This window comes from Saccopteryx leptura, chromosome X, assembly GCF_036850995.1.
Source record: "Saccopteryx leptura isolate mSacLep1 chromosome X, mSacLep1_pri_phased_curated, whole genome shotgun sequence".
In the NCBI taxonomy this organism is placed as follows: Eukaryota; Metazoa; Chordata; class Mammalia; order Chiroptera; family Emballonuridae; genus Saccopteryx; species Saccopteryx leptura.
Window position 1 is genome coordinate 14,740,407 of NC_089516.1, and position 13,716 is coordinate 14,754,122.

A 13,716-nucleotide genomic window follows, 5' to 3' on the forward strand; every position below is an offset into this window, starting at 1 on the left:
ATTCCTCCTCCGAGAATGTGTAATTATTTATTAATTTAGTTAGCACTGTACATTGTGTTTTGAAACTTTTCAGAGTACTGTTGGAGCATCTGTTGCACCTTCATTTGGAGGCTGCTAGGTTGTTTCCGAAACAAGCCCCAGATGTTTGACACAGCTCAATGGGGGCATGCCACGTGCCACACACGGGTTCTTCATCATGGCTCCATGTTGGTAAATTGATTCTCCTGAATATAACCAAGGGCATCTTTTGGGGGGAGGGTTGTTTTTATTGACTTCTGGCTTTCCTCTTTCCTTATTTAGGGGAATGGTGACAGCTGTCATTTTCTACCATCAAAACAATAGCATCAGTGGTTATATACATAGAAAACCATTCCCCAGGCAGGCTGATGTCTATGCGGCGACCGTTTTCTCCACACGGCCTCGTTGACATGGCCAGGGCTTTGAATGTGTAAATAGGCAAATTTTCAGGCGCTTTAGGTATGCTTTCCGATCTCGCCTCTCCATTTGCTGTCCAAACAACAACTTCCATGTCCCCAGCATGTTTATACACCATTGTATAAAACTTCTAATGGGAAATTTCTTCCAGGTGACCTCCCTGAGAGGCTAGGCTGTGAAGAAATCTTAAAAAACCCGACCCTGATGAAATTGCCACTGCTGAGAATATTACTCAATGCAGAAAGAAGGAATAGAATTCAGTTATTTTTGGTTCTTGAATAAATGAATTGTTTCTTTTTGTGTAGGTGGCAGAAAACATTAACCCCTGCAGAAGGTCCAGTCTCAGCTGGAAATTGAACTTTTGGTTTCTTTGAGTTAGGAGAACCTTTGAGAAAAGAATGTTAAATTGTTTTTACTTGAACTTCAAGCAACTTGGAACCGGTTCTGCTGTCTGCATGTCTTTTATAGACATGTCCTTTCTAGGGTTGTCTGTCTTTACGTTTAATTTTCCGGAGGCTGAGACTGTGATTATCAAATGACCTCCAGTACAGCACCACATGTGGGTGGATACTAATGAATCCTTTCTTAACCTTCCTAGCACTTTTGGAGAAATCACTCAGTAGAAGACGGGACACAGAAGCCATACAGAAAGCCAAAATCCTTTATTCATCTTGCATGAATGAGAGTGAGTAATAAAGAACAATAAATAAAATACCATTTAATGTTTAAATTGATTGTTTAAGGAAAATGAGAAGTAAGACTTCTGTGAATGTTTAAAGGTTTCGTTTCAGGAAAGGAACACCTTAATGTTCTCTTGCTTGCTTGATGGAGGAAATTCTGTTTTTGCGGCTTGCATTCTTTGGATATCGATTAATTCATTAGAAACTGGGATAGGGTCGGAAGGGCAGCCTCTCCTGTATGTGGTGCAGAAACCAGAATCCAGAGGCCAGGTCTGGTCTGAGAAGGAGCCAGGGACGGAGGGACTTGGAAGTGCTGCAGTGTCTCCTAAGGACCTTCTGGGGCCCTGGGTAATCCAGATTCCTGGACAGGACAGGCTCCTTTTCTCCATCAGCCTGACAGTCATGTTCATAGGGTGTCCTAGACATTTCTCAGTATCTTGGGTGTGACTGCAGTTAAAAGAGACACTTAATGTCACCCTGTTAAACTTAATTTTCTGCAAAAGAATAGAGATACTTGTCATTTTACCTGGTTTGCTTTCTCAAGGCCGTTGCAAGAAGAAGCCAGTGCCTCTGGGATGCGTTAACTTGTTTAGGATTTGGGTTATGATATTGTGAGCTAGAAGTGGGCAGTAAAACATGATGAAAGAATCTGAAGCATTAATTCACTTTTATTGGAGAGTTGCTGGTTTTATTGAGCCGTTTCCCCAGCTAGGATTGTTCCTGAGTCTTGCAGAGAGTATTAGCAGCCTAACATCACTCATTGCCTGGGGTCCGTGTAGTGAGCCCATTTGAATTGTAGGGAACGCCTATCAGGTTCCCTGGTCAGCTCCCTGGGCAGAAACACCAGTTCGAGACAGTTATGTTGCAGTGTGCGTCATCGGTAGCTCTGTGTCTGCTTATGCTCGGTCCACTGCACCTCCCTGTAACAGCTGAAATGTGAAGGTGGGCCTTGCAGGAATTTCTTCTCGAGAAGCTACCTTCACATTCTGGTTTGGTGATCCAGTTTGTAATTCTGACTCGCCTTTCATGTTTGTTCCCTTTCAGAGGCCATTGAAAAAGCAGATGCCAAGCCATTGCTACATGTCCTGCGACATTCACCTTTTCGCTGGCCTGTGCTCGAGTCTAATATCGGTCCTGAAGGGGTTTGGTCAGAGAGAAAGTTCAGCCTTCTGCACACACTTGCAACGTTTCGTGGTCAGTACAGCAATTCCGTATTCATCCGTTTGTATGTGTCCCCGGACGACAAGGCATCCAATGAACACATCTTGAAGGTATGGTGAGGATGTGGTCATCCCATTTGTTCAGTCCTGGGTTAGCTTTTTGGGGTGCTTCCTAGGGAAAGAGACTCATACCACCTTAGTGAAAGGAGAAGGTAAAAATTCTGTTAAAACTTTGGGATCTAGAGCGTTATACCCTTTGCAGATTTGCAGAATGTAAATCATGAACAAATTAGTTTTATCAGCCTTTCAGGAAGCCAGTGAGGGAGTTTCCAGTGATCTGTGATATGGCCCTCAAATAGCTGCTCTGAGCACGTGTGAGCCCCAAATTCCAGGGGGAGAGTGCTACAAACACTTTCTTCTTCTTTTTCATTTAGCCTGTTCTTTTTTACTTTTCAATTACAGTTGACATTCAGTATTATTTTGTATTAGCTTTACAGGAACAGCATAATTATTAGACATTTATATAATTTGCAAAATGATCCCTCAGTAAGTCTAGCAACCACCTGGCACCATACATAGTGATTATACTATTACTGTGCAGAGACTTTCTGAACTCCGTTCTTCCCCTCGCCTTCTCATTCCTCTGACAAAGACAACACATGCCACGATTCTTATTCACATGCCTCAAATCCATTGTCAAGTTCAGTCTGAATCTCTCCTCTTCCTTTCATAAGATAAAGCGAAACTTGTCCTAAGTGCTTGGCTTGCATTTCCCGTTGGGAGAGTAAGAATCACTACTGTAAATGAATGGGCCATGCAGACACACCTTGATGTAGATTATTACATTGGTAAAATCAGGAAACTGTCAGAAAACTATCAACGATGAAAGATTCATCGATGAAAGAGCTTGGAAAGACTTCAACTAACATTTCTCAAGATGTTCTGTGTTTGGATCCTGTTATTTTTTTGCTTCCTCAGTTGCATTCACTAATAATGAAAATTTTCTTGAACCACTGATTCGCCTTCAATTCTGTCCTTTGTTGAGCTAGGACAGGGGTTGGGAACCTTTTTAGCTGAGAGAACCATGAACGCCACATATTTTAAAATGTAATTCCATGAGAGCCATACAACGACCCGTGTACGTTACTCATTATCCAATAAAAATTTGGTGTTGTCCCGGAGGACAGCTGTGATTGGCTCCAGCCACCCGCAACCATGAACATGAGCGGTAGGAAATGGATTGTAATACATGTGAATGTTTTATATTTTTAACGTTATTATTATTATTAAAGATTTGTCTGGGAGCCAGATGCAGCCATCAAAAGAGCCACATCTGGCTCGCGAGCCATAGGTTCCTGACCCCTGACCTAGGAAATATTAAATGTAGTGGTCCTTCTCTATTGCGGGGTTAGGTTCCAGAACCCCCTGCAATAGGTGAAAAACTGCAAAGTAGCGACCTTATATTTTATTATTTATATATATTTTAAGGCTTTATAAACCCTCCCCACACTCTAATAAACCTTTCCCACACTGTCATTAACCTTTCCCACACTCTTTTTATCTTGTTTTTAATTTTTTAGGCTAGAAAATGCTTATTTTACCACAAAAATAATTAAAATAATATATATATATAAAATATCTATATACTGCAAAATCTCGCGATGTAGCAAAATGTCCACAATACAAAATTAGATATATACAATTTAAAAATCCATGATACAGTGAGACCATGAAAAGTGAACCGCATTCCGGCAAGGGACGACTCTGTATTGATATTCAAATCATAGAAGTAGAAAACTTTTCGAGTGTATTACCCTTTCCTGGTATATCAACTTTTTAACATTCACACTCTGGAGTTTGTTTATTTTATTTATACCAGGGGCCGGCAAAATTTTTCTGTAAAGCATGAGATGTAAATATTTTAGGCTGTGTGAGCCATACGGTGTCTCTCTCAACCGCTCAACTCTGCTATTGTACCTGGGAGAGCAGCTGCAGACCTGAGGGCTGTGGTTGTGTGGCTGCCTGGCCTGCAGGCTGTAGTTTGCCCATCTCTAGTTTAGACAGTGGAGATCTGAAAAAAAAAAAAAAAAAGCTTCAGTCACTGAAAGAGTTCCCATCTATTCAAGAGGAAATTCTTAGTTCCAGAGATGGCTGTTATTTCCATGTTGGGTGATAGAACATATGGCAGACATATTATAATACTCTCAGGACAAAGCTTGCTGTGCAAGACACAATGATGGTAATGGTCTAATTGACTTCTGTGTTATGTTAATAGATTACTCTCTTTAAAAAACAAACAGGGCCTGGCCAGTTGGTTCAGTGGGTATAGTATCAGCCCAGCATGCGGATGTTCTGGGTTCAATCTCTGTTCAGGGCACACATGAGAAGCAACCATCTGCTTCCCTATCCCCTTCCCTATCCCTCCTTCTCTCTGTCTTCCCCTCTTGCAGCCAGTGGCTCAATTGGTTTGAGTGTTGGACCTGGGCACTGAGGAGAGCTTGGTTGGTCCAAGTGTTGGCCTCAGGCTCTGAGGATAGCTTGGTTGATTCAAGCATCAGCCCCAGATGGGGCTGCCGTTTGGATTGCGGTTGGGGCACATGTGGGAGTCTGCTTTTCTATTTCCCCTCCTATCACTTAAAAAAGAATACACATACACACAGACTCCATGTTTTAAGACCATCATTCTTTATTTTAGAACTATTATGATATCTTTTCAAACACCTTATGTGACATTTTAAAGTAAACTGGAGACTGTCTTCCAAACTTAAGTTTAAGTTTATACGCTCGAGTGATAGAAGATCTTGGTTCACATACAGATAAGTAATTACAAATGGTAACCATTTCATTTTTCATTAATATCTGGACCTAAAGAACTGAATTTAATTTTTGAACAGTTTATTATGGAAAATAATACTCACAAAAGTAAAAAAATAGTACAACAAACTCCCATGTAGTCATCATACCAACTTCAACAACCAGCAACTTTTGGCTATTCTTTTTTTTTTTTTCAGAGACAGAGAGAGAGTCAGAGATAGGGACAGACAGACAGGAACGGAGAGAGATGAGAAACATCAATCATTAGTTTTTTGTTGCGACACCTTAGTTGTTCATTCATTGCTTTCTCATATGTCCCTTGACTGGGGGCTACAGCAGACTGAGTAACCCCTTGCTCGAGCCAGCGACCTTGGGTCCAAGCTGGTGAGCTTTGCTCAAACCTGATGAGTCCGCGCTCAAGCTGGAGACCTTGGGGTCTCAAACCAGGGTCCTCCTCATCCCAGTCTGATGCTCTATCCACTGCGCCACTGTCTGGTCAGGCTGGCTATTCTTGTTTTACCTAAAGCCCTCCTTTTTGGGAGGAGGCTAGAGCATTTTATAGTAAGTCCAAAATATAAGATCTACCAGAAAGTTCTGTCCGTTTTTGGAATAAAACAAAATACAAATTTTTCTTACCGTCAATAAACTTTATTAAATATATAATTGCCATTATTATTAATGATTTCTTGCCAGCGTTAGGGCAATTTGTATATCCCATTTTTGAAAAATGTTTTATCTTTTGATGCAAAAAATTGAACCAGTGCTTGTTTGATATCTTCTTCATTTTTGAATTTTTTGCCCTTCAAAAAATTTTGTAAGGACAAAAACAAGTGATAGTCGGAGGGTGCTAAGTCCGGGGAATATGGTGGATGCGACAGACATGCTTCTGTAGCATTTCTTCCTTTTTGAAATTCATAAAAATTACAGTGGTGTAAATGTACTTTATCAGTAGCCGTGGGTACACTATGGCTTCACACATAAGACTAACGTGAATCAACTTTGTTTTAGTTAATTTACTACGTCAGTATGTATACATTAAGTGATAAAAATAGAGAGGCACACATGCGCCAAATAAACATGTGCTTACATGTCGAAACTTGTTGTGATAGAAACGGACAGAACTTTCCGGTAGACCTTATATAATATCATCACATTGGTAAATACTTCAGTGTTCAATGGAAAGAACTATTATCACATCCAAAAAGTAATTCTAATTCCATTATTGACATCTAATACCCAGATATTTTAATTTTTCCTGATTGTCTCAAACATATCCTTTTAAAAAGTTAAATGCTTAGTCTTTGATTTGGGTTCCAGATAAGAATTGCATATGTATTTGGTTGATCAGTCTATTTTAATCTTCAACATTCTGAATTTGACTGATTTCAAGTTAACCAAATATCTCATAAGGGTGACTTCTTGTTTATAGGAGAATTACAGCTTTAAAAATGCAGGAGAGCCTGACCTGTGGTGGCGCAGTAGATAAAGCGTCGACCTGGAAATGCTGAGGTCGCCAGTTCGAAACCCTGGGCTTACCTGATCAAGGCACATATGGGAGTTGATGCTTCCAGCTCCTCCCCACCTTCTCTCTCTCTGTCTCTCTCTCCTCTCTCTCTCCCTCTCTGTCTCTCTCTCTCCCTTTCTCTCTCCTCTCTAAAATGAATAAATAAAATTAAAAAAAATTTTTTTGAAAAAAAAATGCAGGCGAAATAATACAATTGAAAAGTTATTTAAAAAATTCCTAATGAAATATAAAGGACCAAGAAATTATCATCAATAGCTATTAAAACGTTTAGGTGAATAGTGCATGGGCACACTCATTTTTTTAAGCAAGCAAGCAAGAGAGAGAGAGAGAAACAGAAAGATGAGAAGTATCAACTTATAGTTGCATCATTTTAATTGTTAATTGATTGCTTCTTGTGCATGCCTTGACTGGGGGGCTCCAGTCGAGCCAGTGACCCCTTGTTCAAGTCAGTGTCTTTGGACTCAAGTCAGGGATTTTGAGCTCAAGCCAGCAGCCTTTTTAGGCTTAAGTCAGCGGCCATGGGATCATGTCTATGATCCCATGCTCAAGCCAGATGAGCCCATGCTCAAGTAGGGACAACAGACAGGAACAGAGAGAGATGAGAAGCATCAATCATCAGTTTTTCATTGCAACACCTTAGTTGTTCATTGATTGCTTTCTCATATGTGCCTTGACCGCGGGCCTTCAGCAGACTGAGTAACCCCTTGCTCAAGCCAACGACATTAGGTCCAAGCTGGTGAGCTTTTTGTTCAAGCCAGATGAGCCCACGCTCAAGCTGGCAACCTTGGGGTCTCGAACCTGGGCCCTCTGCATCCCAGTCCAATGCTCTATCCACTGTGCAACCGCCTGGTCAGGTGTGAAATTCTTGATAGAGAAATCAGTCTGACATCAAATTAACCCAAATACGAGTGGTAGCATTGCTAATTCTGGGCAACCAGATTTTATGTGCTTCCTCACACCGTGCAGTGGGAAGCATACACCCTCACCAATAATGACTTGCCGAATGAAAAGTAAAAGTGAACCTGGATCTAGTCAAGCCGCTAGTTCTAATACCACCTTACAGGAAAAATGAGGAGTAGAGGAACATGGTAATCAATTTTTAAAAATTGATTTATTTTAGAGAGACAGAAGAAGGAGGGAAGAGAGAGAGAAGCATTCATTTGTTGCACTTATTTATCCATTCATTGGTCACTTCCCATACGTGCCCTGACCAGAGATTGAACCCTCAACCTTGTTGTTTTGGAACAGTGCTCTAACTGACTGAGCTACCTAGCCAGGCCTGGTAACCAAGTTTTAACAGCTTGCCTTGCACAGTTACTATTCAGTTAAACTGATTCTAAAAACATTGATTTTTTGTTTGTTTGTATTTTTCTGAAGCTAGAAACGGGGAGAGACAGTCAGACAGACTCCCACATGCGCCCGACCGGGATCCACCCGGCACGCCCACCAGGGGACAACGCTCTGCCCACCAGGGGGCGACACTCTGCCCACCAGGGGGAGATGCTCTGCCCCTCCGGAGCACTGCTCTGCCACGACCAGAGCCACTCTAGCGCCTGGGGCAGAGGCCAAGGAGCCATCCCCAGCGCCCGAGCCATCTTTGCTCCAATGGAGCCTTGGCTGCGGGAGGGGAAGAGAGAGACAGAGAGGAAGGAGAGGGGGAGGGGTGGAGAAGCAGATGGGCGCCTCTCCTGTGTGCCCTGGCCGGGAATCGAACCTGGGACTTCTGCACGCCAGGCCGATGCTCTACCACTGAGCCAACCGGCCAGGGCCAACACTGATTTTTTTTAAATTAAATGAGAACAGGGGAGGCAGAGAGACAGGTACCCCGACTGGGATCCACCTGGCAAACCCCTTATCAGTTGATGCTCTGCTTATCTGAAGCATTGCTCCATTGTCAGCAACTAAGCTGTTTTTAGTGCCTGAGGTGGAGGACATGGAACCATCCTCAGTGCCTGGGCCAACTTGCTTCAACTGAGCCATGGCTATGGGTATAGGATGGGGAGGGGTGGAGAAGCAGATGGCAGATGCTTGTTTCTCTTGTGTGCCCTGACTGGGAATTGAACCCAGGACATCCACACACTAGGCTGATACTTTACCACTGAGCTAACCAACCAGGGCCTGAACTTTTTAATAATAGACTATTCTACAGATATAAGTGGGCGCTCATATACTTACTTGTGCTCTCCTTTGCCAAGATGGTAGCTTGTCCCGAGCTGATGTTTCAGTATGGTTGGGCATGATGTTTGAGTGCAGCACACATTTGCTTTAGTTATAGTCCTGTTTGTACCATTTTATATCAGTGAATATTTATATATTTAAATTAACAAAATAGAGCTACAGTCTTCCTAATCATGACAGTGACAAGTTCAAGCCTGTGTCCAGATATGGTAGGAAAAGCTTTCTGCTGAGATCTACATAAAACCCACTAAGCCTGACAACAAAAATTAGTGTATTAGTGACTACCAATGTTGTATAATTTATAAGTGTTGCTTTTATTAAAAATAGTTAAAACTGTAAAATATCAAATCGACTATTTGGAGCCCCTGAAGCACCTTTTGGGTTTTGTGGCATAGTGGGACGAAGAATGGGCTTTGGTGTTCACGAGATTGAGATTTGTGGTTTGGCTTTGTGATTTATTTACTGAATATCCTTGTACAAATTGCTTCACCTTTTGGAGTCTCACTTTCCCCATATATAATGAAGGATGAATTAGAATTTGCTTTTCACTGTTGCTGTGAGGATTAAGTAGGAATAATTTGGTGACAGTTTACAGGACAGATACTAGTGCACAGCAGCACATGACAAAGGTGTCCTTCTCTTTTTTTGAGGGGGGTATTTTCCCGAAGTTAGAAGTAGGGAGGCAATCAGACAGACTCCTGTATGCGCTTGACCGGGATCCACGGCATGCCCACCAGGGGGCGATGCTCTGCTCATCCAGGACGTTGCTTCATTTCCATCAGAGCCCTTCTAGCACCTGAGGCGGAGGCCATGGAGCCATCCTCAGCACCCAGGCCAACTTTGCTCCAATGGAGCCTTGGCTGCAGGAGGGGATGAGAGAGATAGAGAGGAAGGAGAGGGGGAGTGGTGGAGAAGCAGACGGGCACTTCTCCTGTGTGCCCTGACCAGGAATCAAACCTGGGACTTCCACATGCCAGGCTGATGCTCTAATGCTGAGCCAACCGGCCAGGGCCACAAAGGTGCCCTTCTCTTAAAGCATGACCAGGCAACTGGTCAGAACCATTTGGAAAATGTTTCTCTTCAATTTTTGACCCAGCATACTACTCAGACCTCACATTTAGATGTGGGAGAAATAGGCATTTTCATTAATCAATCTCATCACTGACTCTGAGCCTTCACCCCACCTCTTAAGTGGGAAATGGAACCAGTCTCGGCGCTTCCCCACCTCCTGGTTGGCCCATTTCTCAGCCTTCTCTTGGGTACTGGTAGACTCTCCAATTATCAGTTACTTTTTTTGAAATGAAACCTGCTTTCCCAGCCCATGTTGCCCCTTCAAACATGCTTCTGTGTTGCTGGGCCCTTGGCCTTTTTTATTCCCTTTCAGATCCTGCCACTTCTTAGGGACATTGACTGGTCCCTCTGCCTAGGAGAAACTTCTTTGGCTGCTTGAAGATCCTCTTTTTGCTCTGGGAGAAGTTTCTCTTACCTGAAACTCTCTTCCCTCAATGTACTTAGACTTGCTTTTTTCCTGTGGCAGGGTGGGACAGGATTTGCCTCAGGCTTAAAAGGCAGAAACATTACAGGAAACAACTGCAGTTGATGCCTGGAACTACATCTTCTTACACGTGTTTGGGTTTATTTTATGTAAGGAGACAACAAGAATGAGGATTCAAGGGATAGTAAAAGACTTGAATAGATGTGATCCTGAGAGTTTGGAAGGCCAGGGTTGTCCCAGTATGTGTTACTGAAATAGTGACTTAAAGTCATTATCACCGAGTTGTCTGCATTTGTCTGACTCAGCACAATTCCTGAAGATGACAAGGAGAGACGCTTTTGGAAATGAAGTTTTTCTAATTTTCTTATCTTTTCTGATACCATAATGTGTCAGATGTTCTTTTTTGGATTACTTACTACTTTGTTTCCTAACCTGAGATTTATTCCAGTTGGAGGAGAAGAACCATATTTCAGCTCAATGTCTTGGGTTCCTAAACACATATGTGGTTTTTTCAGCTTGTAACATTCAGACACAGGGATCAAAAAACCTCAAATAACACAGTGTCCTAATGTTGGTATCTTGAGAAAGTCTTTTGCCTTAAGACTTTGTATGTTTCTAATGAGATGTAGTTGACAGACCTTATTCAATCTGTTTGGTGTATTTAAAATGTTCCCTAGAAACCATAACAATCTGAAGGTTTAAAAAAAGTTCCAGTAACTTCATTTGAATCATTGAGACTTTTACAATAAGTGGATTAAATTTCATTTCATCAGAGGGAAACTTTGGCTTTCTTAATATTGTCTACACAGTTTCCTTTCCTATGAGACTGAAGATCAAAGATTGTCCAAGTGGTCCAAATCTAATTGAAAGCCAAAACATCTTAATCATAATATTGTGTTTGTGGTCCTGGCTGGCTTAATTTTTGGAAGAAACAGTGGTAGATTGGGAATTGCATTTTGATGAAGCCAGGCTGGCTTGTGATTTGGTTGTTTTGGGCCAATTAGAGAAGATTGAACACAATAATTTGAGGATTTTAATAATATACACAGACAAAATAGATGTTATGAAAACATCTTTTCTTCCCCCTTCGAACAAAAGCAATATTTTTCCTTGAAGTTTTCATAACACTGCTAACTCTTAAGTTTGCCTTTGTAGAATTTGTTGCATATGAAAGGGGATCTTCATGGAAAACTATGACCTTATACAGATTTTATGTATTAAAGAAAATATTTGAGATTATAGTAAGATGAAGAGACTGGAAGTAGAGCCAAGCAATCTGACATTGTATAAAGTAATGATATGGTAATGTGGGATCCAGTTTTTATTAAGATACTACTATTGTGATGTTATTTATATTTTATATCCTGTTAATTTGACCCACATTTTTTATGTGTGAACAAGATTTAAATGAGAAAATCTGCTGTTGGGTTTCATTTTAGTCTTTAGTCAGTTGTTGATACTCAAGAAGAAAGGACTGTAGACCTAGAGAAAGTTTTGCTTAAAAATTTTTAAATTTAAGTGCACTCAAATTCAGCTTTTGTGATTCATGTGTCTGTAAGTTTTGGCAAATGCAGAATCATGTAATCTCCACCATAATCAAGAAACAGAATACTTCCTGCCTGACCTGTGGTGATGCAGTGGATCAAGTGTTGACCTGAGAGGTCGCTGCTTTGAAACCCCAGGCTTGATTGGTCAAGGCACATATGAGAAGCATCTGCTGCCAGTTGATGCTTTCTGCTCCTCCTCCTACTGTTTCTCTCTCCTCTGTCTAAAATCAATATGTAGCATCTTTTTAAAAAAAGAAACAACAGTTTCATCACCCCCCAGAATTACCTCATGTTGGCCCCTTTCTAGTCAACCTGTTTCCTCATGCCCAAACCCTGTTCTCTGTGCCTGTAGTTTTCTCTTTTTCAGAATGTGATTCAAGTTTGCCCATGTTAGGGCCTGAGTGAGTAGTCCATCCTTTTTATGGCCAAGTAGCACTGCATTGTGTATCACAGTTTGTTTAACCATTCACCAGTTGAACAATATTTGGGTTATATCTAGTTTTTGGTGGTTATTGATAAAGTTACATGCAAGTTTCTGTGTGGGCATAAGTTTTCATTTCTTTTGGGCAGATACTCAGGAATGGGATGGCTGGGTTATCTGTAAGTGTATATTTACACTTATAAGAAACTGTTAAATTGATAGCTTCTCAGTTTTTAGCTTAAGATTAAGTGTAGAAACTGTCAAATTGGTTTCTATATTGGCTCTGCCATTTTTGCATTTCCACCAACAATGTATATGATACAGTTTTTCCAAATCTTCACTAGCATTTGGTGTTATCTTTTCTTTCCATTCTAATAGATATGCAATTGTGTTTTCTTGTGCATTTAATTTACATTTTCTTAATGACCAGTGATGTTGAGCATCTTTTCATGTGCTTATTTGCTATCTACATATCTTCATGGGTGAAATATCTGTTCAGAGCTTTTGGCCACTTTTAAATTGGGTTGTTGTTTTCTTATTGTAGAGTTTTGAGGGCTTTGTATATTATGGATGTACATCCTTTGTTGTATATGGGCTGGAGCACAAGTAGGTATATAGTAATATGTGAAAGTTTATTCTTGTATTATTATTTTAATTCTTGTATTATTTTCCATACAAACAACTGTAAACCTACTTTTAACCCACCCTGTATGTGATTTTCAAATATTTCTTCCTGTCTGTAGCTTGTCTTTTCATTCTCTTTAATGGAACAAATAAATATTTTTTTAATGTCAATGAAGTCCAGTTTTTTTTCTTTTATGGTTGTGAATTTGGTGTCATGTGTAAGAACTCTTTGTCTAACTTCAAGTCCAAGATTTTCTGTTATGTTTTCTCCTAGGAGTTTTATAGTGTTTAGATTTTACATTGAAGTGTGTGATCCACTTTAATTTTTGTACAAGGTGTGAGCTATGGGTTGAGGTTCATTTTTTGCATATGTATGTATAATTGTTCTAGCACATTTTTTGAAAGAACTATCTTCTTCACTTTGTTTGCCTTAGAGAAAGAAAGAAGGACAGACAGGGACAGACAGACAGGAAGAGAGAGAGATGAGAAGCTTCAACTCATAGTTGTAGCACATTAGTTGTTCGTTGATTGCTTTCTCAGATGTGCCTTGACTGGGGGCTCCAGCTGAGCTAGTGATCCTTTGCTCAAGCAAGCGACCATGGAGTCATGTCTATGATCCCATACTCAAGCTGGCAACCCTGCAATCAAGCTGGTAAGCCTGTGCTCAGGCCTGATGAGCCCTCGCTCAAGCCGGTGACCTCAGGTTTCAAATCTGGGTCCTCAGCATCCTAGGCCAATGCTCTATCCACTGTGCCACTGCTTGGTCAGACTAAAGTGCTTAAAGTTTTAATTTAGGAAAGTGTGATATACTTTTCCATAATAATTCTAGTTATTTTG

The 13,716-nt window shown here is 41.0% G+C and overlaps 1 protein-coding gene across 1 annotated transcript in view; it reads left to right on the forward strand.

Moving 5' to 3' along the window:
* PHEX (phosphate regulating endopeptidase X-linked) overlaps nucleotides 1-13,716 on the forward strand; it is a 214,145-nt gene that overhangs the window by 40,556 nt on the left and 159,873 nt on the right. Inside the window, exons 4-5 of the mRNA XM_066357073.1 lie at nucleotides 1,034-1,120; nucleotides 2,160-2,386. Of these exons, the coding sequence (XP_066213170.1) occupies nucleotides 1,034-1,120; nucleotides 2,160-2,386 (314 nt within the window). The remainder of the gene's footprint in view (nucleotides 1-1,033; nucleotides 1,121-2,159; nucleotides 2,387-13,716) is intronic.